At 47.1% G+C, this 24,570-nt stretch overlaps 1 protein-coding gene across 1 annotated transcript in view; it reads left to right on the plus strand.

Annotated features, from left to right (window-relative positions):
• Positions 1–24,570, plus strand: part of PKP2 (plakophilin 2) — a 91,266-nt gene that overhangs the window by 50,578 nt on the left and 16,118 nt on the right. Inside the window, exons 7-9 of the mRNA XM_075602827.1 lie at positions 18,825–18,942; positions 20,098–20,259; positions 20,816–20,989. Of these exons, the coding sequence (XP_075458942.1) occupies positions 18,825–18,942; positions 20,098–20,259; positions 20,816–20,989 (454 nt within the window). The remainder of the gene's footprint in view (positions 1–18,824; positions 18,943–20,097; positions 20,260–20,815; positions 20,990–24,570) is intronic.

The raw sequence follows: 24,570 nt of genomic DNA on the forward strand, positions 1-24,570 counted from the left end.
TTCTGCTTTATATATATATATATATATATATATATATATATATATATATATAGTTTCTATACTTGTTACTAAGAACATGATATTGCTTCCTATTGTCCTGTCCTTTGTAGCAGTAGTTCATGTTGAGGTGGGAAAGTTATTCATCACCAAGCCCTGTCCCCACCCAAAGAAAATGAACGTATTCTACTGTACCACCATGCTGAGTATTAATATCAGTATTAATATCAGTACTAATATACTTCCAACCCCATAACAAGCCTTTGATCTCCACAAGGAGAGGTATTTCTTAAAGGGCTTCTCTATAGGTTATTGGAGGATATAAAGACGCAGGTTGCAGGGCGTTAGGCCATGAAGGTTAGGGGCAGGTAGCCAGTAATACTGTGTATTATGAGGATGTAACTCTCATTATCACCGCATTCATTATGATGATACATTAGTGTCTGCTGTAGATTTCCATAAATAGACCTCCTAAAATATTTGACTTGTGTGTGTTAGTTACTAGGCTAAGAGCTGTGTTACTGTTCCCTAAATGGGTTTCTGGGAGTTTGGAAATACTGTACTTAATACTTGCTTAATTTTCCTTGCTTAAAGAATCATGGCATGGACTACTCCTTTAGTTTTCTAACCTATGTTTTTTTACCTCTCCTATTATCACCAAGGCTTTTGTGTCTGTCACATGCAGTGTCTACAGTGCACTCTTTAATATCGTGATTAGTTAAATGGAAATGTTAAGCTGGTAAACTTGGCACTCTTCTCTGGGCAGGAAGTTTATACAAACACTCGCCTACATTATATACTTGTTGAATCCTGCACTGAAATACTGTTAGTTTTTCTGCTATTTTTTTTCACCTTAAATAATCACGTGTTCAGCCTGTTCTCAGGGAAGCACCAAGTCACGTGCTGCCAAATGTGAGTTGAAAAATAAAATTTGCAATAAAATGGTATATTTTTGCCTGAGGGATGTTCAAAGAGTTCATGGTCCCATCATAAATTCCCTTTCTACGTTAGCATATTTATATTTTTACTGAAAGACAACAGTTCATTTGTAATTGGCCGTTTTGTCTGCATGGCAACAGGGATTTTTATAACTATTGTATTGCTCCTTTGTCATATGCGTGCTAACCTTTACAGCGGCCAATGGCTGTTTTTTAAATGTGTTTTTTTCAGAAGCAAAGACGTGCCTCATTTATCCATGTTTGTGATAATTTGGTGGGTAACCCCTTCAGTGCTGGAGGGCTTTACAACTCATTGCAAAATATGTCATGCCTCTCCAGCAGTTGGGGGGTTAATAGGGCAGTCCCACTAAGCTGTTTGCAAACACTGGCAAGATCCACTTTCAAAAGGATTTTAAAGTATATATGAAAATATGTAGCATTATAGCTGTCTGGTTGCTAATTTATAAATGTGTCAGTCACTTAGCTTTAACCTATAAAACATAACACGGAGATGTATTTAGTTTCGTTCAATAGGGAATTAAAGTTCTTTTCGGTGTAAAATAAAAAAAAAAACCTGTTTTATTACCTTGGCTTTCCACAGAATAAACTGGAGCGTCAGATAACCCTATTGATCCATGTGACTACATGTTTTATAAGTAGGGTGGCAAGATGTCCAGTATTGAACAGAACTGTCCTGTATTTGGACTCTCTGACCAGTAAATAATTAGAGGTAATGCTGAACATGCATGTGTATACCGGTATTACCTCTCTGGGTGTGTATGTGTATACCGTATTACCTCTCTGGGCGTGTATGTGTATACCGGTATTACCTCTCTGGGTGTATGTGTATACCGTATTACCTCTCTGGGCGTGTATGTGTATACCGGTATTACCTCTCTGGGAGTGTATGTGTATACCGGTATTACCTCTCTGGGCGTGTATGTGTATACCGTATTACCTCTCTGGACATGTATGTGTATACCGGTATTACCTCTCTGGGCGTGTATGTGTATACCGGTATTACCTCTCTGGGCATGTATGTGTATACCGGTATTACCTCTCTGGGCGTGTATGTGTATACCGTATTACCTCTCTGGACATGCATGTGTATACAGGTGTAGCCAGGTCATCTTTTTCCCCCTGCGACCCCCCCGGGCGCCTCCGTGGCCACGGACGCTGTCGGGTACTGCCAGCGGCAAGAGGCAGACCCGACGGCCATTCCGGAGGGTGGGGGCCAAGCAGGGAGCAGCGCGGCTTCTCCTGCCTGCGGCCGGTTGCCGGGGACGCGATCGGGCCGTTGCTAAGGCCGCGATCGCGTCTCTAAGGTCTCGGCGGCCGCAGAGCAGGGCGCCGCCATTGAGCCTCAAGTCGCGCATGCGCAGTGATCGCGCGAGGGCAGGAGAGCCCCAGATAGGTCGCGCATGCGCAGATAGGGGTAGGGAGCTAAGGCAGCTATTAGGAGGTCGCGCGAGAGTAGGGAAGCATAGGGAGAGATTGCGGCGGCCATTGGGAGCTAGTGTAGGCAGAGGGGAGGAGCGCACGCGGCCCCAATGTTATTGTAAGGGCCTCGGGACTACAATTCCCATGAGGCATAGCGAGGCAGGCACCAGGTGCCTGATAGGAGCCAATAGGGCTGCAGGACTGCCCTGGAGGGAGATAGATACATTTGGCGGGCTGGAGCTGCGTGTCAGTCAGGAAGAAGCAGGGCAAGGAGACAGACAGAGGAAGGAGGTAGGGTGCAGGAGCCGGAGACTCCCTGCACTAAGGCCCTAGTTAACCCTGTATTACCCCAGGTTAGGGAGTGTTGCCAGGGATAGTCCTAGAGAGGTTCCCTGTCACTCATGGTAGTCAGAGCTGGGGGATAGCAAGGGATAAGGGGTTTGAGGTTAGTCTGCAGAGCGTTGCGGCAGGCGTTTAGGTGAGTTAGTGGCACGAGACAGCTGGGGGGTTCATAGCGGTAACCAGTCCGGGGAGCCATAGCCCAGGGTCCGTGTTGCGAGTGGCGAGGCCACTGGGGGGGTTTCATAGCGGTAACCAATCCGGGGAGCCATAGCCCAGGGCGGCGTTGCGCGTAGTACGAGGCAACTGGGGGGGGGGGTTCATAGCGGTAACCAGTCCGGGGATCCATGGCCCAGGGCCCGTATTATGAGTAGGGTGGGTACAAGACCTACCTATATAGGATAGGCAACCCCGAAGGCCCTAGGAGATTGACCCTTAAGCCACCATAGGTTGCTGTATTTATAGGGACGGCCTATAGTGCAGAACGTGTCCCTTAGGTAGGTAGGGACACAGAGAAATATCGTTGTTCCCGGGAAGCGGTGGGACCCTCGTTGGGGTCCCCGGCGGAAGTACCTGAATAAGGATCAGACGGACGTCTGACCCTTTGAGAAGTGTGTTGCGGGCCCGAGCATCGGAGTGCTCGGAAGGTATTTCTACACATGTGCACCAACAGGCCTAATAGATAACTTAGTGACTGCGCAGTCACCCACGACCTCCGTAGGAGTACGGGACATGTGGGTGGGGGATTACAGGACACTGGGTGGGAACGTCAGACATTGGGCCTGAGATGCATAAGGTTATGTAATGTGTTATATGTTCATAGTAAAGCCCTTAGTATATATATAATCACTGTGTGTGTATTTTCTTATTGGGTTCCTATGTAGGGTCATTCTACATTTCCATAGAATCCTACATAGGTGGAGGCGCTGAACCAAGAAGATCCGTTCCAGAGGATTCACCCCAGGCTCTCATTAGCGGAGGCTCAGACCTCCTGTGAGCCTGCAGGTATACGCACCACACCGGTAACACTGCATGTTCTACTCACCCACGCTATATGTGAGATTGGGTGGGGTGGAATACCCGTTACATTTGGAGGCGCTGCTGAGATGAGACCTGGGGTGCCCTGTTTTCATTTTTTCAAATTGTCCCATTCATATTTTTCATCATGGCGGTGCCGTCACCGCAAGACGTCGATGACTGGGCCTTAGCGCGGCAATTATCCCCAAGGCGCGTGTTTGTAGTGGCCGGAGTATCCCATGATACGGAATTGTCCACTATGCGCGCCCAAGTAAGAACTTGTCCGGAATTGGCCACTGCCCGGGTGACAGACTTAAGGCTGGATACTGACGGCCGGGGGATTACCTATCTCCTGTTCACCACGCATGACATATGCCTAGAGACTGTTCCCCATGTATTAACACTCCCCGAGTCTTCCGCAGGGGACTGTCTCATGATCTATGCAAAAAGCTGCAGTGTAGTTGACAGGACTGCAGTTAAAATGGAGGCTCCTGCAGCAGGGGAGGCTAACAGTGAGTCCAACCTAAAATGGCGGCTCCCGCCAACTCAAGATGACACACGTGCTTCTGACTGCCAGGCTGCTCAGAAAAAGGTTACAGAAAACCATCCGGGACTGGCGGGAAAACCAGAGCCCCGCCCCCGTAATGTGAGTGACTCAGTGCAGAGCCAGAGTCACTCAGTGATAGAGCACACCCCTCCTTTAAATTCCACCAGGGGGAGTGAGCACAGTGAACAGCCATTAGACCCTTCTGTTCACCAGGAGGAGGGCATTGTCGTAGACATAGAATATTTTCTTTCTGAGCAGGAAACCGAGATAGACTGTCAAGGGATGCACCCTAGTGTGTATGTGGCCTGGCGTGCGCCAGGAGTAGAGTCTCTTCTCTTCATATGCTCCTGCCTGCAAGAAGCCCACGCTCAGGGAGCCAATGTGGCTCAGGGACCCCTCGACTTCAGGACCGTCGAGGTGGAAGGAGAAATGGGCATACAGTGTTTTAGCCCCACTTGTGACTGTTCTAGAGAGACATTGACATGGTGGTCCTACTGTGAATGTTGCGGTGTGCGGTTACTGAAGTCTATTGTGCCCCAGCATGCAGAAGTTTCCAGTGAAGAGGTTGAAGTCCCCTTGGTGGCGATGCGCCTACCGGCGAACCACCCCAACGATGATGCAGAGGATACGGACCCTGCTGTGGGCCCGTGTGCCCTACAATGGTCAGTCCGACCTACTACAGAGGTACCATTGGTCCTAGGCATGGGACCAGTACCTACAGACGACCAGGGTGAGTCGACTGCCCCAGGGGTGTCGGGGGTGAGCCTCCAGGTGACCGCGGAGCACGATGGCTCCTTAAGTCTGGTCGCCCGGGCGAAGGGCTCCCCTCTGCATCGCGTCCTGGTGGAGGTGTCCTCATTAGAAGGTAGCTGTCCAGAGATGAGAGTGGACCAGTATCTACCGTCGATCCTTCCGGAAGAAGGGAAGCCCATCGTCAGCCAGCAGAATGGTAAGGAACCCTCTTGTTCCCCACCGACTCCGATGGAGGTGGCCGTTGAGAAGGCCCAAGCTACGGTTCCTGAGCGGAGTGTGAGCCCGTGTGCTCCGACGCAAGTGGTCCCAGGACTGGGATCCAACGCTACCGAGTTTTCAGCGCGTAAGTGGACTGCCCCAGAAGGGCCGGGGGCAGGTCCCGATACCACCAAGGTGGGAACTGACAGCGTCCCCGAGGACCTGTTGGCCACCGTGAATCACCGCAGGGGTAAGGTGTCTACTTTTTCCCCCCTGCCAGGTGAAACCGAGACATTGTTCAGTGCTCGCTTCTCAGTGGAAGCCTCGCAAACTTATGTGGACAAGGACTGTGTAAAGGAAGATCCAGGGAGACTGGCCTCCTTTAAGCCCAGAAAGGAGCGTGCCATTCGCCAGGTGGTGGACCGCGGGAAAGGTCCTGGCCTCCTGGTCTACCGCATCCCTGCCGCGGATGACCGGGTAAAGGCCCAATTCAGAGACACTGTGCTACTCCTTCCACCAGGGGGAGGAAGTAGCGAAGAGCCAGTAGCTGTCGCTTTAGGGTGTACTCTCCGAGAGATTCACCCCGGGGAGGCTCACGGACGCAAAAGTGAGGTACCCCCATCTGATCAGTTAGGGGCACCCCACAAATGGTCTCAGCAAGCAGCTGATACTCAGCTGGCCTCGGGTAATAATGGGTGTGATGTGTCAGGTTTCATGGATGTTGCAGCCGATCTGTTAAGTGTACGGGTTATGCCATGTCATTTTTCACTGTGTAAAATTGTGCCATGTGATGCCGTTCCCCAAGCGAGGGCGTTGGGTTTTTCACCAGGGGGAGAGTGTAGCCAGGTCATCTTTTTCCCCCTGCGACCCCCCCGGGCGCCTCCGTGGCCACGGACGCTGTCGGGTACTGCCAGCGGCAAGAGGCAGACCCGACGGCCATTCCGGAGGGTGGGGGCCAAGCAGGGAGCAGCGCGGCTTCTCCTGCCTGCGGCCGGTTGCCGGGGACGCGATCGGGCCGTTGCTAAGGCCGCGATCGCGTCTCTAAGGTCTCGGCGGCCGCAGAGCAGGGCGCCGCCATTGAGCCTCAAGTCGCGCATGCGCAGTGATCGCGCGAGGGCAGGAGAGCCCCAGATAGGTCGCGCATGCGCAGATAGGGGTAGGGAGCTAAGGCAGCTATTAGGAGGTCGCGCGAGAGTAGGGAAGCATAGGGAGAGATTGCGGCGGCCATTGGGAGCTAGTGTAGGCAGAGGGGAGGAGCGCACGCGGCCCCAATGTTATTGTAAGGGCCTCGGGACTACAATTCCCATGAGGCATAGCGAGGCAGGCACCAGGTGCCTGATAGGAGCCAATAGGGCTGCAGGACTGCCCTGGAGGGAGATAGATACATTTGGCGGGCTGGAGCTGCGTGTCAGTCAGGAAGAAGCAGGGCAAGGAGACAGACAGAGGAAGGAGGTAGGGTGCAGGAGCCGGAGACTCCCTGCACTAAGGCCCTAGTTAACCCTGTATTACCCCAGGTTAGGGAGTGTTGCCAGGGATAGTCCTAGAGAGGTTCCCTGTCACTCATGGTAGTCAGAGCTGGGGGATAGCAAGGGATAAGGGGTTTGAGGTTAGTCTGCAGAGCGTTGCGGCAGGCGTTTAGGTGAGTTAGTGGCACGAGACAGCTGGGGGGTTCATAGCGGTAACCAGTCCGGGGAGCCATAGCCCAGGGTCCGTGTTGCGAGTGGCGAGGCCACTGGGGGGGTTTCATAGCGGTAACCAATCCGGGGAGCCATAGCCCAGGGCGGCGTTGCGCGTAGTACGAGGCAACTGGGGGGGGGGGTTCATAGCGGTAACCAGTCCGGGGATCCATGGCCCAGGGCCCGTATTATGAGTAGGGTGGGTACAAGACCTACCTATATAGGATAGGCAACCCCGAAGGCCCTAGGAGATTGACCCTTAAGCCACCATAGGTTGCTGTATTTATAGGGACGGCCTATAGTGCAGAACGTGTCCCTTAGGTAGGTAGGGACACAGAGAAATATCGTTGTTCCCGGGAAGCGGTGGGACCCTCGTTGGGGTCCCCGGCGGAAGTACCTGAATAAGGATCAGACGGACGTCTGACCCTTTGAGAAGTGTGTTGCGGGCCCGAGCATCGGAGTGCTCGGAAGGTATTTCTACACATGTGCACCAACAGGCCTAATAGATAACTTAGTGACTGCGCAGTCACCCACGACCTCCGTAGGAGTACGGGACATGTGGGTGGGGGATTACAGGACACTGGGTGGGAACGTCAGACATTGGGCCTGAGATGCATAAGGTTATGTAATGTGTTATATGTTCATAGTAAAGCCCTTAGTATATATATAATCACTGTGTGTGTATTTTCTTATTGGGTTCCTATGTAGGGTCATTCTACATTTCCATAGAATCCTACATAGGTGGAGGCGCTGAACCAAGAAGATCCGTTCCAGAGGATTCACCCCAGGCTCTCATTAGCGGAGGCTCAGACCTCCTGTGAGCCTGCAGGTATACGCACCACACCGGTAACACTGCATGTTCTACTCACCCACGCTATATGTGAGATTGGGTGGGGTGGAATACCCGTTACACAGGTATTACCTCTCTGGACGTGTATGTGTATACTGTATTACCTCTCTCGACATGTATGTGTATACCGGTATTACCTCTCTGGACGTGTATGTGTATACCGGTATTACCTCTCTGGGTGTGTATGTGTATACCGGTATTACTTCTCTGGGCGTGTATGTGTATACCGGTATTACCTCTCTGGGCGTGTATGTGTATACCGTATTATCTCTCTGGACATGTATGTGTATACCGTATTACCTCTCTGGGCATGTATGTGTATAACGTATTACCTCTCTGGACATGTATGTGTATAACGTATTACCTCTCTGGGCATGTATGTGTATACCGTATTACCTCTCTGGACGTGTATGTGTATACCGGTATTACCTCTCTGGGCATGTATGTGTATACCGGTATTACCTCTCTGGACGTGTATGTGTATACCGTATTACCTCTCTGGACGTGTATGTGTATACCGTATTACCTCTCTGGACGTGTATGTGTATACCGTATTACCTCTCTGGACGTGTATGTGTATACCGTATTACCTCTCTGGACGTGTATGTGTATACCGTATTACCTCTCTGGACATGTATGTGTATACCGGTATTACCTCTCTGGACATAGTGACCTGACCGACTTGTGGGGCCATGGGAATTCCCCAACCAGGGAGAGAGTAGGGCTGGGGTTAATGCAGCCAATCAGGAGGAGCTGTTAGGAGCCTGAGCTTGGGGCAGAGGAGAGGAGGAAACTGCATGGAGTGGATACAGGTGTGTGTGTGTATCAGGCACGTTGCACCTATCACTTTATGTCCAGTATTTTTGGAGAAGCCACCTGGCAACCCTATTTATAAGCACTGAATACACTGTGGGCGCTCTATAAATGAAAGATATACATACAATAGTTGTATGTAATGGTATACAATGCTAAACGCACAATAAATCAGTGACTTTTGGAAATGACAGTCCATGTTTTATGGTACAGAAAGATCAACTCTGAGGAGCTGGAACTAATCCTTGAATCAAGGTCTCCCACGTCAATACCTTTTGCTGACAATGGGTTTTGCTATGTATTGCTCTGCATGTCTAGCATTGAAGACTTAGGTCAACTACTACTTGTATAATGATACCACGTCTCATTAAAAGGTACAGTCTGTAATACGGCTTTACTAGAAACATATTGAGTGCTGACTCACGCCTTTCTTTCTTATGCTGTCACACTGCAGAGGTATCTGCTTGTATTTGGGGGTATTTTGTACAGTAAATAAAAACCCCACTTGTGGTGCATTCACATGTCTCAGACAAATCTGCAACCCTGTCTTTCCCCATTATCGTGTAGCAAACAGTGCTTCAGCTGCAGCCAGGGATTCTGGGTAATGACATGCAAATGAGCACAGTGTGTCATTCTTTACTTCTCATCCATTTTAACATGGATCCCCTATGAGCGTATGCCTGCCATATGGGGTACTGTGGGAATGCAAATACAAGGCTGCCATTTCCTTCACAGAGAATACCGAATTTCCTACCTGGTGAATCGTTCATATTTACTAAACAGTGCTATTCCAGACCACTGAACCACCACGGCAAGTGGGGTGCAATTCTGGGGCGAAACAAACTGCTCTACATCCACTGAAATGGGCAGTAGGGTGTCTTCTGGGAGCAGAAGCTGTTTTATTGAATAGCAACACTTAGTAAGTGTCTATGTACCTTTTTTGTGTACTGAATGAATGGCCTTTGCATTATGTATGTATGTATGTATGTATGTATGTATGTATGTATGTATGTATGTATGTAGATTTTGTGTCTGTTCTTTTGTAGCCACGTAGCATGTCATGTACAATAATATGCCGTTAAATATAATAATACCTGTAGGGCTTTTCCCTGCTCAAAATGAAGAAATGTCTGTGCTGGTAATTGCAGATTAAGGACAAATCTTTCCTCCACGATGTGAGAGCAACGTTTTACTCGTCAGACTTACCATGACAACGAACATGCTGTAATATAAAGCAATTATTTGCCTTTCTGTCTTTTTGTACGTTTACACCAGTTATGACCATTGGATGGTTTGGGTGCTGCTACTTGTGACCGTCGTCCCAAAGTCAGTTGTTACTGTCCCCGAATCTCTTAGCTGGTGGGCCAAGAAGGTCTTCGCGGTCTTTAATGTCCTCATCCTTTTTTTTGTTTGGCCAGAAGGTCCGTAAGAAAGTCCAAAGCTTTGGTTTTCGGCCAGAGCCTACAGGCTAGAGTCATTTTCTCTCGGGGAGAGACAGTGACTATCCTACCGCTGACACAAGAAAAACAGATACTACATTTGTTCTGAGCCAAAAGATAGTACCTGCTGTTTCAACCTTTTTGGTCTCTTCAGTGAGGCTGGTTGTAGTGGTTTTGCTAATGTGAAGCTGGGATAGGTTTCAACCACATATTATAGGAGTTATGGTGGGTAAAAAAGTGACAGAAACCCTCCACGGCAGTTACAGCAAATAAAAATATCGCTTGTGAGCACATTCACATGTCTCAGACAGGTCTGCAACCCTGCCTCTCCCCATTATCTCAGCACTGCAGCCAAGGATTCTGGGAAATGCATGCAAATGTGCACACTGTCACCTTTTGCTTCTAATCCATTTTAACACGGGACCCTATACCCTTATGCCTGCCGCATTACACAGCTTTCCAGCACAGCTTTCCAGCACAGCCTGGGTTAAAAAAAGTGCATAGCCAGTAAACCTACTCAGCAATTTAGCCTGTTGAGTGTCGGCACTCGCTGGGGTTAAGAATTTTATACCTGAAGAACGAGTTTGCAAACACATTGTAGGAGCCCCGGCACAATCATGCTACCCTCCATCGTGCTCCTGAGTCTCCTTTGACAACCTCTAAATATTACTCCTCATTCGGGGAGTAACTGTAATGTTATCATTGGTTTTGCAGGCAAACACCATAAAAACCCAACCTTACCTCCCTTCTACTTTAAAAGAGCAGTTCCTTCTGCTGGGATATTTTTCCTCCCTTCCCTCCTAGAGAAAACAAAATGGAGGTTTAAATATCCAGCATGATGTTGGCCAATAGGAAGCTGCAGCGTAATCCGTCATGGCTTCCTATTGGCCCATGTAATTTAAGCCTCTAGGACAGAGGTAGCCAACTCCAGTCCTCAAGGGCCACCAACAAATCAGGTTATAAAGATAACCCTGCTTCAGCACAGGTTGGCTCAATCATTTCCTGCGCCCCTGCAATATGATATCCCATGGTCAGGTAATGTAAAGCAAATGTAGAGGAGTTTGTCCCAAAATTGCACCCACCTTAACGACGCTTTTCCATAATAATAATATTTTCATATAGAGCTTTTCTGCCGGTGGGTCTCAAAGCGCGTCACAGTACAGAACGCAGTACACAGAAATTGTTACAGTCACAGTCCCTGCCCCGTGGAGCTTACAATTTATGTTTTTGGTGCCTGAGGCACAGGAAATAAAGTGACTTGCCCAAGGTCACGAGGAGCCGACACCAGGAATTGAACCAGCTTCCCCTGCTTCAAACTCACTGCCAGTCAGTGTCGTTACTTACAAAGTCAGTGTCTTCCCTCGCTGAGCTGCTCCTTCTCCCTAAAATTAGACTCAATAAAGTTTTATGTCTCAGTGTTAAAAAAACGAAATAAAAACAGCTGTGACGTTCAATCATTTAACCAATAAAAAGCCGCGACATTAGGACCTTTTTGACATTGCAACTTTCTATTGTTTCCCAGTATCCGGGGATGACTGACACTGCGGGGAAACGAAATATGGGCCTTAGTTTCTACTGTAAAAAAATGAAAAATTGGGGAGCGCGCCCACTGCGCACCACTGCGCACCACTGGCGTAGATTGTAAACGTTGTATTTTTCTCAGAACATATAAAGTTTCAATTGTCGCACTCACATTTTGAATGATTTAAAAAGACAATGCACAGGGGTCTTTGGGCGTGATCCTGCGCAGTCCCAGGTCTCTCTCCCTCTCCTCGTGTCCCAGGGGGAACGCCGGCGAATACCGGCTCACTCTCCTGGCGTTCACTTCCTGGTTGTGACGTCACGCGTCTCGCGAGATGTGAGGCTGTAGAGATGTTTGCAGCCCCACAAACAGGACAATAATTAAAATCCCAAAACATTGTGCACCTGTAGAGCCAGACGGAGTGATGTATTAATGCAAAATTGACGCAAATTGCGTCATCTTCATCTTACATCTCTTCGCGTAAATGTATGAAGGTCTTTGCTCCAAGTTTTACACCGGGTGTGCCAGCTGGAGATATGGGGCGTGACAATAGGAAGAGATAGGGAGGAGTTTCATAATGCACAGATTATAATGAGATGTATCAAACTCTGCGTCTCCGTATCAATAAATCTGCCAAGTCTGAGGTGGCGTAAACTTCTCTGGCGGACAATTTGCGTAAAACGTAAGTTACAGCGAGTAAAAAAAAGTGGCAGAAGTCCTCCAACGTACAGCAAATAAAAATGCCACCTGTGAGCACATTCACGTCTCAGATACGCCTGCAACTCTGCCCCTCCCCATTATCTCTTGGCATACAATGCTTGCACTGCAGCAAGGGATTCTGGGAAATGACATGCAAACGAGCACACAGTGTCACCTTTTGATTCGAATCCATTTTGTGGAATCTTACTCGTGACAATTCCCAGCATTTCTATGAAATTTGCGCCTGAAATCTCCGCTCATCGAAGCAGGTATTCCCCCGGGGGGTCGATGATTGACGAGTCCGCACTTACAGTTGCAGTAGGTAATAGGTAGGAACAAGTCTGCAAACTGCTGATCACTGGAGAATTACAGGCGGCTGACAGGTCGGATCCCGGAGGCCTTGCCTGTGGACTAACCACATTTAATGTCATTTAAACTATGAGTCAATCCTTTCCGTAACTGTCAGGTTCCTAGAAGTCAGTGCTTTTTTTAGGGAAACCTAAAGATTAGGCTGCATCCATTTATTCGCCAGCTAATACAGTCCTAGCAGCGCTGCAGCCAGTAACACTAATTGCTGATGGGAACAACTGTATAATGTGTCATTAGAAGCAAGAAATACGTAAGTTACAGGCAAACAACAAAGGCCATTTCTTTTTTTTCAGTTGCGCTTGACATGTTTTATATTACCGGATACAAATGTGTCCTCTTTCTTTCAGAACCACGTATGAATTCATTCAGGTGTAGGGTATTTAGCTGTTCAACGTAGTTTTACATCGCAACAAGCATAGGTGGCTCAATCAGTAGGTTAGTCGTTGACTGGCCAACTCCAGTCCTTATGGGCCACCAACAGATCAGGGTTTACGTATATCCCTGCTTCAGCACAGGTGGCTTTGACTGACCCACAGATTGAGCCACCTGTGCTGAAGCAGGGATATCCTGAAAACCCGACCTGTTGGTGACCCATGAGGACTGGAGTTTCCCACCCCTGCAGTGATGAACTTGCTGCTTGAATTCTTATACCCAGACCCAGAGGTCCGTTGCTGACTTGACGAGGCGGTAACCTCGATAAGCGACAACGTGTATGGTCAAAGCTCACCAGCGTCAGGTTCCGTCATGTTTTGGTTCGGAAAGGGTGTTGCGTTTAGTATAAAGGGCGTCAGTGCTAAGGATTCTGCAAAAGAGGCGTCCCCCCTAACAACGCAAATCCATAAAGTTCCGTTAACGCAGTGACTTAACCTGACCTGAGTTAGGTCATAGCCAAAGGCGGCGCTACTCACATCCAGACCTTGAAATGTAGGTTTAATAGGAGAGAAAGAGACAGAGAGAGACAGAGAGAGACAGAGAGAGACAGAGAGAGACAGAGAGAGACAGAGAGAGACAGAGAGAGACAGACATGCCTAACGCCGCCACCGTTATTTAGGAAAAATCCTATATGTTTTTTTTTAATATTTGTTCTGTAGTATTAGATAAAACTGTCTGCATTTCTGTTTAATTCATAATGCAATTATTTATGATTTTGTTAATATACTGATCATCCTTTGGTTGCTACAGCAACCATTTAGAAAGTCGTATCGTCTTCCTCTTTTGTAGCAGGCTCTCACACACCTTTTTGAGCTCTGCCCTTTGGCAACAAAGTATCACAAACAGATCTGTTGCGGTGTTCCAAACAGCAGCTCTGAAAGCTGTAACAATAATGTGTTGCACTTTGTAATATAATGTTTCATATTAGCTGCAGCATTTCACACACTGCCGCACAAAGTTAGAAGGCGGCCATTTTGTTACGCACACAATCAGGATATTTGCAGACAGGAGCAGCAAACGATTGCCAGCTTCGGTAAGGATGTAGAACTATAAATTGTCACACAAGTGCACAAACAAATATAAAGTCCCCAGCGCTATAAGTCCAAGATACCGTGACCTTAAAGGAAGTCTCTGATCTTTCAAGATGGTAGTTGGGCTTGATAAAGATGTTTCAGATGGGACGGTGTCTTTGATGTAGATGATTACACCTTCTGAAATATAGATGACAGACACACCTGATTGCGCAGCGTATTTCTACAATCAGATCCCTATCTAGGATAATACAGAATCTTACTCACATAAGTTACATCTGTATGTTCATTGGAGAGAATCTGTGGTGGCTCCCCTTCTCCTCTGTTCCTCTCACGAACCCCCGTGTGGAGACAGCTTACTGGGATCAATCACAGTCCTCGATGACGTCAGGGATAGATCCGTTGCGACACCCCCACCGACGTGAGATAAGATGGGCACAATATGGTGTAGTATGCAATTACTTTATTGAGCTAAAACACTTAAACAATGCTTTAAAATACACTCACATGGTGCAATGTGGATGATACTCCGTGCTAATGCCGTCCGCAGCTTGCAAATCCTTCCAGCACAATGGGGAGGTACACTGCTCACAGACACGCTGTCGACTCGGCGTGTGACGTCAGTGATGCAGGAAACCCTCCTCGTGTCAGGACTACAGATGCTGCGATGGCTCAAATCACTAGGCTCCTCCTCCCTACGCGTTTCGTGACACGTGGTCACTTCGTCAGGGGATGGTGGAGCCTAGTCGCTGCTAACTTATATGCAAACCCAAATGGAGAGAGACTCCTACTGGGGGTGGAGTTAAGCTTAACAATTTACCATGGAATGTCTGCTTGGTAGTGACCGCGCGACTGGGGTTTGTGTCCATGGCAACTCCAAACACAAAATCCCTCCTGCATAGATAGTTGAATTGATATACGAGTATCACAAATATTAGGAATAAAAGAAATAAAAATACAAATTACTTATCATTGGTCTTATATTGACACAATTCAAATAATGATAAATTGTAATAATAAGACATCCACTAGAATTAATAAAATAATTTAATTAAACTGTGGGCCGCACGGGGAGACCCCTCAAACGGAGGTTCACGGAACACGTTTATAACATCAGGAGGGGCCTCGAGACACACAGTGTCTCTAATCATTTCAGGCAACACCATAATCAGAATCCAGAAGGTCTAGTATGTGTAGGGATCGACAATCCAAAAAGTAACTGGCGTGGGGGGGACAGGCTCAATACAGTTTCTAAAAGAGAGAGTTATTGGATTTACACACTCAAAACCCTGTCCCCCCTAGGACTTAACATTGAGTTCGATCTTGCAGCCTTTCTGAAGGATTCTTAAATCATTTTATTCAATTTTAGTGGGAATTTTTGTATGTCAAATGAACCACATCAATTTCAGTGTTTTAATTATTTTATTAATTCTAGTGGATGTCTTATTATTACAATTTATCATTATTTGAATTGTGTCAATATAAGACCAATGATAAGTAATTTGTATTTTTATTTCTTTTATTCCTAATATTTGTGATACTCGTATATCAATTCAACTATCTATGCAGGAGGGATTTTGTGTTTGGAGTTGCCATGGACACAAACCCCAGTCGCGCGGTCACTACCAAGCAGACATTCCATGGTAAATTGTTAAGCTTAACTCCACCCCCAGTAGGAGTCTCTCTCCATTTGGGTTTGCATATAAGTTAGCAGCGACTAGGCTCCACCATCCCCTGACGAAGTGACCACGTGTCACGAAACGCGTAGGGAGGAGGAGCCTAGTGATTTGAGCCATCGCAGCATCTGTAGTCCTGACACGAGCAGGGTTTCCTGCATCACTGACGTCACACGCCGAGTCGACAGCGTGTCTGTGAGCAGTGTACCTCCCCGTTGTGCTGGAAGGATTTGCAAGCTGCGGACGGCATTAGCGCGGAGTATCATCCACATTGCACCATGTGAGTGTATTTTAAAGCATTGTTTAAGTGTTTTAGCTCAATAAAGTAATTGCATACTACACCATATTGTGCCCATCTTATCTCACGTCGGTGGGGGTGTCGCAACGGATCTATCCCTGACGTCATCGAGGACTGTGATTGATCCCAGTAAGCTGTCTCCACACGGGGGTTCGTGAGAGGAACAGAGGAGAAGGGGAGCCACCACAGATTCTCTCCAATGAACATACAGATGTAACTTATGTGAGTAAGATTCTGTATTATCCTAGATAGGGATCTGATTGTAGAAATACGCTGCGCAATCAGGTGTGTCTGTCATCTATATTTCAGAAGGTATAATCATCTACATCAAAGACACCGTCCCATCTGAAACATCTTTATCAAGCCCAACTACCATCTTGAAAGATCAGAGACTTCCTTTAAGGTCACGGTATCTTGGACTTATAGCGCTGGGGACTTTATATTTGTTTGTGCACTTTTGTTACCAGGTTTGGAATAGCCTGTTATTATTGTCACCAAGCTGCTTTCGCTATAGATTTTGTTCTCACATTGATGTATATAATGACACATATTGTTTAGCACATTATTGTTAGCACTTATTAATATTTTTAGTGTAGGTTAGCGCTTTTTGGAGGGGTTATTTTCTTTGTTTTGTTTATAAATTGTCACACGCTTTACATATACAAATAAGAAAAAAAGGGGGGGGGGAACGTAGTATGGCTGCTTTAATAGAAGGCAGTGCTAACTAAACTAAACCTGTGCTAATTAGATATACAATGGCCTTTGCATATAATTAGCTTGGTGGATAATGGTAATAACCTCAGGGAAGATAACGGCCGTCAATGATTTTGATAACAACCCGTAAATATCTCCCTCACAATTAGATTGTAAGCTTTTCGGGGCAGGGACTCCTTTTCCTAAATGTTACTTTTATGTCTGAAGCGCTTCTTCCAATTACGTGTTATTTGTATTATTTGTTATTTATATGATTGTCACGTGTATTACTGCTGTGAAGCGCTATGTACATGAATGGCGCTATACTGTATAAATACATACATACATACTATACACTAAATCCACAGTTGGGAGTACATTTTACACATTCTATATGAGAGAGAGGAGAGAGAGAGAGAGAGGAGAGAGAGAGGAGAGAGAGAGGAGAGAGAGAGGAGAGGGAGAGAGAGAGAGAGAGAGAGAGAGAGAGAGAGAGAGAGAGAGAGAGAGAGAGAGAGAGATTACCGCTTTGGTGACGGAAGCACCACTATTGCCCTATATTGCGTTACCAGAATGTTTAGCAGCAGAGACAAATGGGTATTTACTTTACACTCTTCTGCCCCGCCTGAGGCTGAGTCCCCAGTGCGTTCTGTTACACGCGTGCCCGGCGGCGGGGGGGCGGCACGTGCACAGCGCTAACCGCGATCTGCGGTCTCCAGGAGAGAGGGAAGCTTGCGACGAGAGGGAGCGTGGTCGGGGATTTGCGGGGGCGTGGCCATTACGTCACGCGGCTGGTTCGCCCTCATTGGGTGAACCGCCGGTGGGGGTGTGGCCACGCCTCCGTTGCAAGGTTTGAACTCAATTTGATTGAGTTGTAAAAAACCCTTCCGCACGGCGCGGCTGCACCTTCTGCGTGACGGTGCATACTGGGCCCAGCCCCATTGAGGGGCGGTGCTTACACGCACAGCGCACGCCGCGCCGTGCGCACAGGCAGTTACTGGGACCGCAGCCTTACATCTCAGCCCTAATTTCTCGCTATGCACCAACCCGATTCTTGCCTTCTGCTCAAGGATGTCTTCTCTCTACCCCCTTTGTATCTAAAGCCCTCTCTCACCTTAAACCTTTCTCACTGACTGCCCCACACCTCTGGAATGCCCTTCCCCTCAGTACCCGACTAGCACCCTCTCTATCCACCTTGACACACTTGCTTAAAGAAGCATATGAGTAGCACCGTGGCTAATACTATACACGATACATAAATATTGGCCCCCTTCAGACGCACTTACCAGAACGCCCTCCTACTGTCTCTGTACGTTCTTCCTACTTACCAATTAGATTGTGAGCTCTTAGGAGTAGGGACTCCTTCTCCGAAATTTTACTTTTATGTCTGAAGCGCTTATTCCCATGACCTGTTATTTGTATTATTGTTATTTATATGATTACCACATGTATTACTAATGTGAAGCGCTATGTACACTAATGGCGCTATATAAATAAAGACATACAATACACACATTTACTATTTAATAGATACATAATATAACTAATGATATAAATGAGTGGTACTGCCTTCATATAACTAAATCTAGTAACAAATGTAATATGAAGCCTTCTTTCTCATGCATTTGAATAGGGCAGAAATCTTCCAGAGCAAGGAGAAGAGAGCTTATTGAAAGGGGGCCTAAGTGAGACTTAATGCAGCATTTATTTATTTATAAATCTGATGCTTCGTTAATTGCTGTTGAAGACGCGACTTTTTCAGTCCCCTCCAGGGTAAATGGCGTTTTTAATCTCGCGGGTCCCGCGTTCCAAATGGAAGCTGCAACATCATCCATCTAGCTTCCTATTGGACAGACATTTCAAACCCAGCGCAGAACCCAAAACTCCGGTTCCTTTACCATTAATTATCTCAGAAGTCAGGGAACTGAAAATATTGGGGCTCAACTCCGGCGACTCCCCAGTTCCCATCCTGTAAAAAAGTGGGGGGATTTGCTGCTTTACATTCCGGCTGACGCGAGTACTTGAAGGACAGGAATATTGCCAGTGTAAAGAATGTATTCCTGAGGGATGTCACTAATCATATGTCTTATCTGGCAGAAATATGAGCTCCGCCGGCCCGGAGGGAAGGAAAGAAATGCGTGAGTGTGACGGGCTGATCGATTCCCTGGTGCATTACGTCCGCGGAAGCGTCGCAGACTATAAACCCGACGACAAGGTAACACCAGCAACAATAACACAAAACGTAAAGATGGTCCCGATAATATCATAGCACATACACACACATACACGTCTAGTTATATAGTGCTTACTGCGTACACTAGACATAGGGTTTTACAGGTACGATGATTGCTATTATGACTGAGCATGGTATATCTTGTATATGTATACCCTGCTCACCTAATGTAACTAGGTATCTGTAACCATTTATCTGTCATCATATCTCTCTGCCCAGGACATACTTGAAAACGAGAGATAACTCTCACTGTATTACTTCCTGGTAAACAAGGAGGGGGCCGTGCACGCCAAAAAACTATGCAAACAAATTAATGCAAAAAAGTCATTTAATGACGGGAACACAGTCATAAAGATCCAACGTTTCGGTGCAAGCGCCTTCATCGGGGCATCCCAAGTGGCGTTGGTCCTGATTCCCTCCTTTTTAGCGTGACTTAACTTCCTGGTAATTTTGTATTGTGAATTAAGTGATAAAAGGCGCAAACAACTATAAATGATAACAATTGTGAATAAATCTATGAAATGTGATATATGATGATTAAAGTCCAACCACCCAGCTCAAACCTCACTGGTGGGACCTGTTTCGCGGGTTCCAAAGATTCAAGTATTTTTCTCAAACATCCAGGGGGAGCATAAGGGGAAAGAAATACAAATTTAAGTGCAGACGTTTCTATAAAGTAGAATATAACTTCCTGGTAAAACATGTAATAAATAAATAAATACAATTATAATGACCTTAAAGAGACTTGGTCCATGGTCACATGGTGAGGGGACTATGCTTCGACTGAGCCGCTGATGGAGCCCGCTGTGCTGAAGCTGGGATATCCTGAAAAGCTGACCTGTTGGGTGGGGGCCTGGGGACTGGAGCTGAGAACCCCAAGGTTATGGGGTTACCATGGTCCATTTGCAACTTTACTAATCAACCTAAAGTTGTCAAGTGAGTATCACTGCCATTTTCCCCTTTTCAGTTTGGATTGTCTGCCAGGCATCACATGAATGGAATCCATGTTGTTCCTCTCAGGCCTTGTTACATCGAATATCTGTCGCCTTCTGATAGGGCCCTCAGGGTCTCATGAATGATTTTGCACTTGAACCATTTCCGTGTCTGTCCCAAGTGACTGTAAATGTTCTCTTTCAGTCCACAGAGAACTGCGTGTGCATCCTCCACAACCTTTCTTACCAACTGGAGGCCGAGCTCCCCAGCAGTTACACCCAGAACATCTACACACAAAGCAGGGACGTCCCACAGAACAATAGAAATGTGGGATGCTTTGGCACACGCAGCAGTAAAATCAAAGAGGTAGGTTCCATATATATATATATATAGGCATACCCCGCATTAACGTACGCAATGGGTCCAGAGCATGTATGTAAAGCGAAAATGTACTTAAAGTGAAGCACTACCTTTTTCCCACTTATCGATGCATGTACTGTACTGCAATCGTCATATACGTGCATAACTGATGTACATAACGCATGTGTAACAGGCTCTATAGTCTCCCCGCTTGCGCACAGCTTCGGTGCAGGTAGGGAGCCGGTATTGCTCTTTAGGACGTGCTGATAGGCGCATGCGTGAGCTGCCGTTTGCCTATTGGGCGATATGTCCTTACTAGCGAGTGTACTTAAAGTGAGTGTCCTTAAACCGGGGTATGCCTGTATATGGTGTTTTGTTTTTTTATAGTCCCAGAGCACATATAAAGGGAAAATTATAGCTTTTAACCCTCTTTAGGAATCAAACGTATTGGAAAGAAAAGAGAAGTGGATTGAAATCTTTAACAAAACACGAGAACTTCAATCGTATTTAAAATAGTCTAACTTTCCGTGGTTGGGAAATGATTGTTGTATGTTCCGCGCAGCAATGGAGAGACGCCCCCCTGATAGAAGAGAAAAACAGCCCGAGAGGAGTGGAGTGGCTGTGGCACTCCATTGTAATCCGGATGTACCTGTCACTGATTGCAAAGAGCACCCGGAATTACACGCAGGAAGCATCGCTGGGTGCACTCCAGAACCTCACTGCTGGCAACGGACCTGTAAGTATCGCTCTGCTTTATATGCAGCAGGTGGATAGGAAACCTCTGCTCCGGAAGCGTCCTTGTGTGGTCAGGAGCCATTGTTTCATCCTACAAAGGTGTAGTCCTACATAGGGAGATGGCAGTGATAAGCGTAATAGGTTAAACTAATTTTCCAGTAACCCAAACAAGGCCAGGCAAACATACATATTTGAAGTTATTTGTTTTTGTATTGTAATATATTTTTAATGTATATACCACCAGCCAGTGCCTTACAGAGACATCTAACAAGGCATAGTATAGAGAAGAATGAAACAAATACGTGTATGATACATAAAAGCAAACATCGGGAACCATAGTCCCTGTCTTGAAAAGCTCACCATCTAACTCAGGGGCGGCCAACTCCAGTCCTCAAGGGCCACCAACAGGTCAGGTTTTCAGGATATCCCTGCTTCAGCACAGGTGGCTCAATCGAAGACTGAGCCACTGATTGTGCCACTTATGCTAAAGCAGGGATATCCATAAAACCTGGCCTGTTGGTGGCCCTTGTGGACTGAGTTTGGAGACCCCTGTTTTAGATGATAAAGTTCAGAGCGGCCGGGGCAGGAAGTAGGGGCGGCCGGGGCAGGAAGTAGGGGCGGCCGGGGCAGGAAGTAGTGAGCGGTTTAATGGCAGCGTTTGTAAACATCAGTTGACGTATGTGGTAGATATTATTGCTCTTGGCTTTGCCTTATCTCCCACACATCCTGATCACTTGGCTTCAACTTGGTTATTTGATAAGGAGTACAGCAGTGGAGAGACAGGATTATTATTGTTATACCTAGGAGGATGTGCATTTGATTTGCTTATTATGAGTATAAGGGTTACAATCAAGCCATATAAGCTTTATTGGCATGACAGAAAGACAATTCAGTATTGGCAAAGCATGAGTAACACGGGGTTGGGTATAATATTTACAGTACACAAAACATGGGTAACAGTTACACACGGGGATGTGGGTAGGGTTGCCAGGTGTCCCGTATTGAACTGGACTGCCCTGTATTGGGACATGTATGTGACCGGTATCACCTCTCTTGACATAGTGGCCTGACTTTGGGGGGGGGGGGTGGGTGGGATTTCCCTGAGCGGGGCTGTTGCTAAGGGGCTGAGAAGCTTCCTCCATCCTGACTGGCTGCTGAGTAAAGCAGCCAATCGGAAGATGTCAGGAGCCTGGTGGTGGGGCCTAGGAGAGGAGGAAACAGCATGGAGCGGAGAGAGGTGTGTGTGTCTTTTTTTTTGGAGAAGCCACCTAGATGTGGGGGTTAGTGGGCGTCTCAGCCTGTGACAGGCGCTGATATAGTGTGCAGCCAGTGAGGTTTCCACTTCTCCTAGGAGGTTCGATATTCTTTGGTTCTCTTCTATATTATCATTCAATCAGGCTCTGCCCTCAAATAGAAATGTAACAGACAATAAAAAATAAAAACTGCTGGGGCTTTTATTAAGTGCTTGACTTATTTGCTGCTCCCAAGTGATATGATAATAAGATATATGCATAATAGCAATGGGGACATAATAAAGCGTGAAATAAGGGCTGTGTTACATGAGAAACGGGGAGGCTTATGTGACACCTATTACTATTACACTGAACAATAATGTCTTGCAAACACAGTATAAATAAAGTTGAAATGGAGCATATAAAGGAAGCAGGGCCGCCAACAGGGGGGGAGAGCCGGGACAAGTCTCCCGGGTCAGGTGGGTGCGGGTGGCCCGGTGGCCAGACAAAGAATTTGGGCCTGACCTCTGGCCCAACCCGTCTGCCCGGTCCTCTTGTTGCCACCAGAACCTGCTCTCCTACAGCTGCGGGCCTCCCTCACTGACTGCCCCACGCCGAGCTTCTGACACTGGCGCGGACCGGAAGCAAGCTGGGCTCAGCTTCTGGCGTGCACTGGCATGAAAGAGAGGCCCGGCGCACGCCGGTGTCAGAGGCCCGGCGTGGGACAGTCAGTGGGGGAGGCCTGCAGCGGGGGGAGAGCTGGACCCGGCGGAAACAAGAGGACCGGCATCCGGGCCGCCTGCAGCCACCGGGACCGGCCAGAGGCCTGAAACGATCCCCAAGGTAAGTCTGTATTTTATATGTGTTTGGGGGTGTTTTTTTTTATATATTTAGGGGGTGGGGGGGTATGTATTTGGGGTGTGTTTTTTTTTAATATGTATTTGGGTTTGGGGGTTTTATATGTATTTGGGGGGTGTTTTTTTTATATGTATTTGGGAGGGGGGTTATATGTATTTGGGGGTGTTTTTTTATATGAATTTGGGGGTGTGGGAGTTTGTATGTATTTCGGGTGTGGGGTTTGTATGTATTTGGGGGGTTGTTTTTTTGTATGTATTTGGGGTGTGGTTTTTTTGAAAAATGTATTGGGGGAAGATTTTTTTTTCTTGTATGTATTTGGGGTGTGGGGGGTTGTGTGTATTTGGGGGGGTATGGTTTTTTGTATGTATTTGGGGGAGAGTATTTTTTTGTATGTATTTGGGGGTGGGAAGGTTTTTTTGTATTTGGGGGGGTGGGGTTTTTGGTATGTATTTTGTGGGGGGGATTGTGTGTGTAGGGGAGGGAGGTAGGGAATGAATGTGAGGATGGGGGGATTGAGCGAGAGTGGGGTAATTGATGGAGGAGGGAGAGGAGAGAGGGGCTGTAAGAGAGGGGGTGAGGCCGGGAGAGAAATACATGCGAGGCGGGGAGAGTGAGAGGGGGTGAGTGAAGAAGAGGGAGTGAGTCGGAGGGGTGAGAAATACATGGTGAGGGGGAATTGAGGGGGCTCGCAAGACTGCCGACAAAGAGGGGGGGCAGTCATAAATGTAGTCCTGGGCCCTGGGAAAATCTTTCTGCGGCCCTGAAAGTAGGATCTAACGAGGCCGATATAAATATTCTCTTTGTGACCCAGAGAAATAAGGAGGGTCGTTTCATTATTTAGCAGACAAAAAGATTTGGCGCAGCTCCGGAGCCGAGTGTAAATCAGCGTTTTATACCTCTCTGCAGCTCAGTGAGAATGTGAGAAGTTTCCTCCCCCCACTGATAATAAACACAGTTCAAAAGTGCAAAGACAAACGTTCTGGCCTACACAGCAGTTGGCTGCCTATATTCATACCATGGTATCACTCAAAGTAATGATGCCCTGGGGTCTGATATAGATCTTTAGCATGGACAGGTAATAATGTGTTCACACCGTTCAGGTGACTAAGAGGATTGTATAGGTATTCGGGTTTTTGTTTAGAACAGAGAAACGGAGAAATGAAGGCTTAGGTCGGATTTAGAATCATGTTTGCACTAGTGAAAAGGTGCACCACCCCATACACCGCACTGAATCACGGTATCTGTCCACCATGCCAACTTCACCATCTTTGCTCCAACGTGGGCTTGGATTCTACCAATGCACAATTACCAAAAAAAAAATACATTTTAGGAAACACCATTTATTACCACCATTTTCGGTTGTTAATTTCTGGGTTTGTATTGTAGCTGCCTTCATATGTTTGACACTTATACAATAATGGGCATTTTAACAATAGCTTTGAGGTTCTTTATTCAGAGGTTATCTTATTGGTTACCATACTGATGGTTTAGG

This window comes from Ascaphus truei, chromosome 5 (genome assembly GCF_040206685.1).
Source record: "Ascaphus truei isolate aAscTru1 chromosome 5, aAscTru1.hap1, whole genome shotgun sequence".
Lineage (NCBI taxonomy): Eukaryota > Metazoa > Chordata > Amphibia > Anura > Ascaphidae > Ascaphus > Ascaphus truei.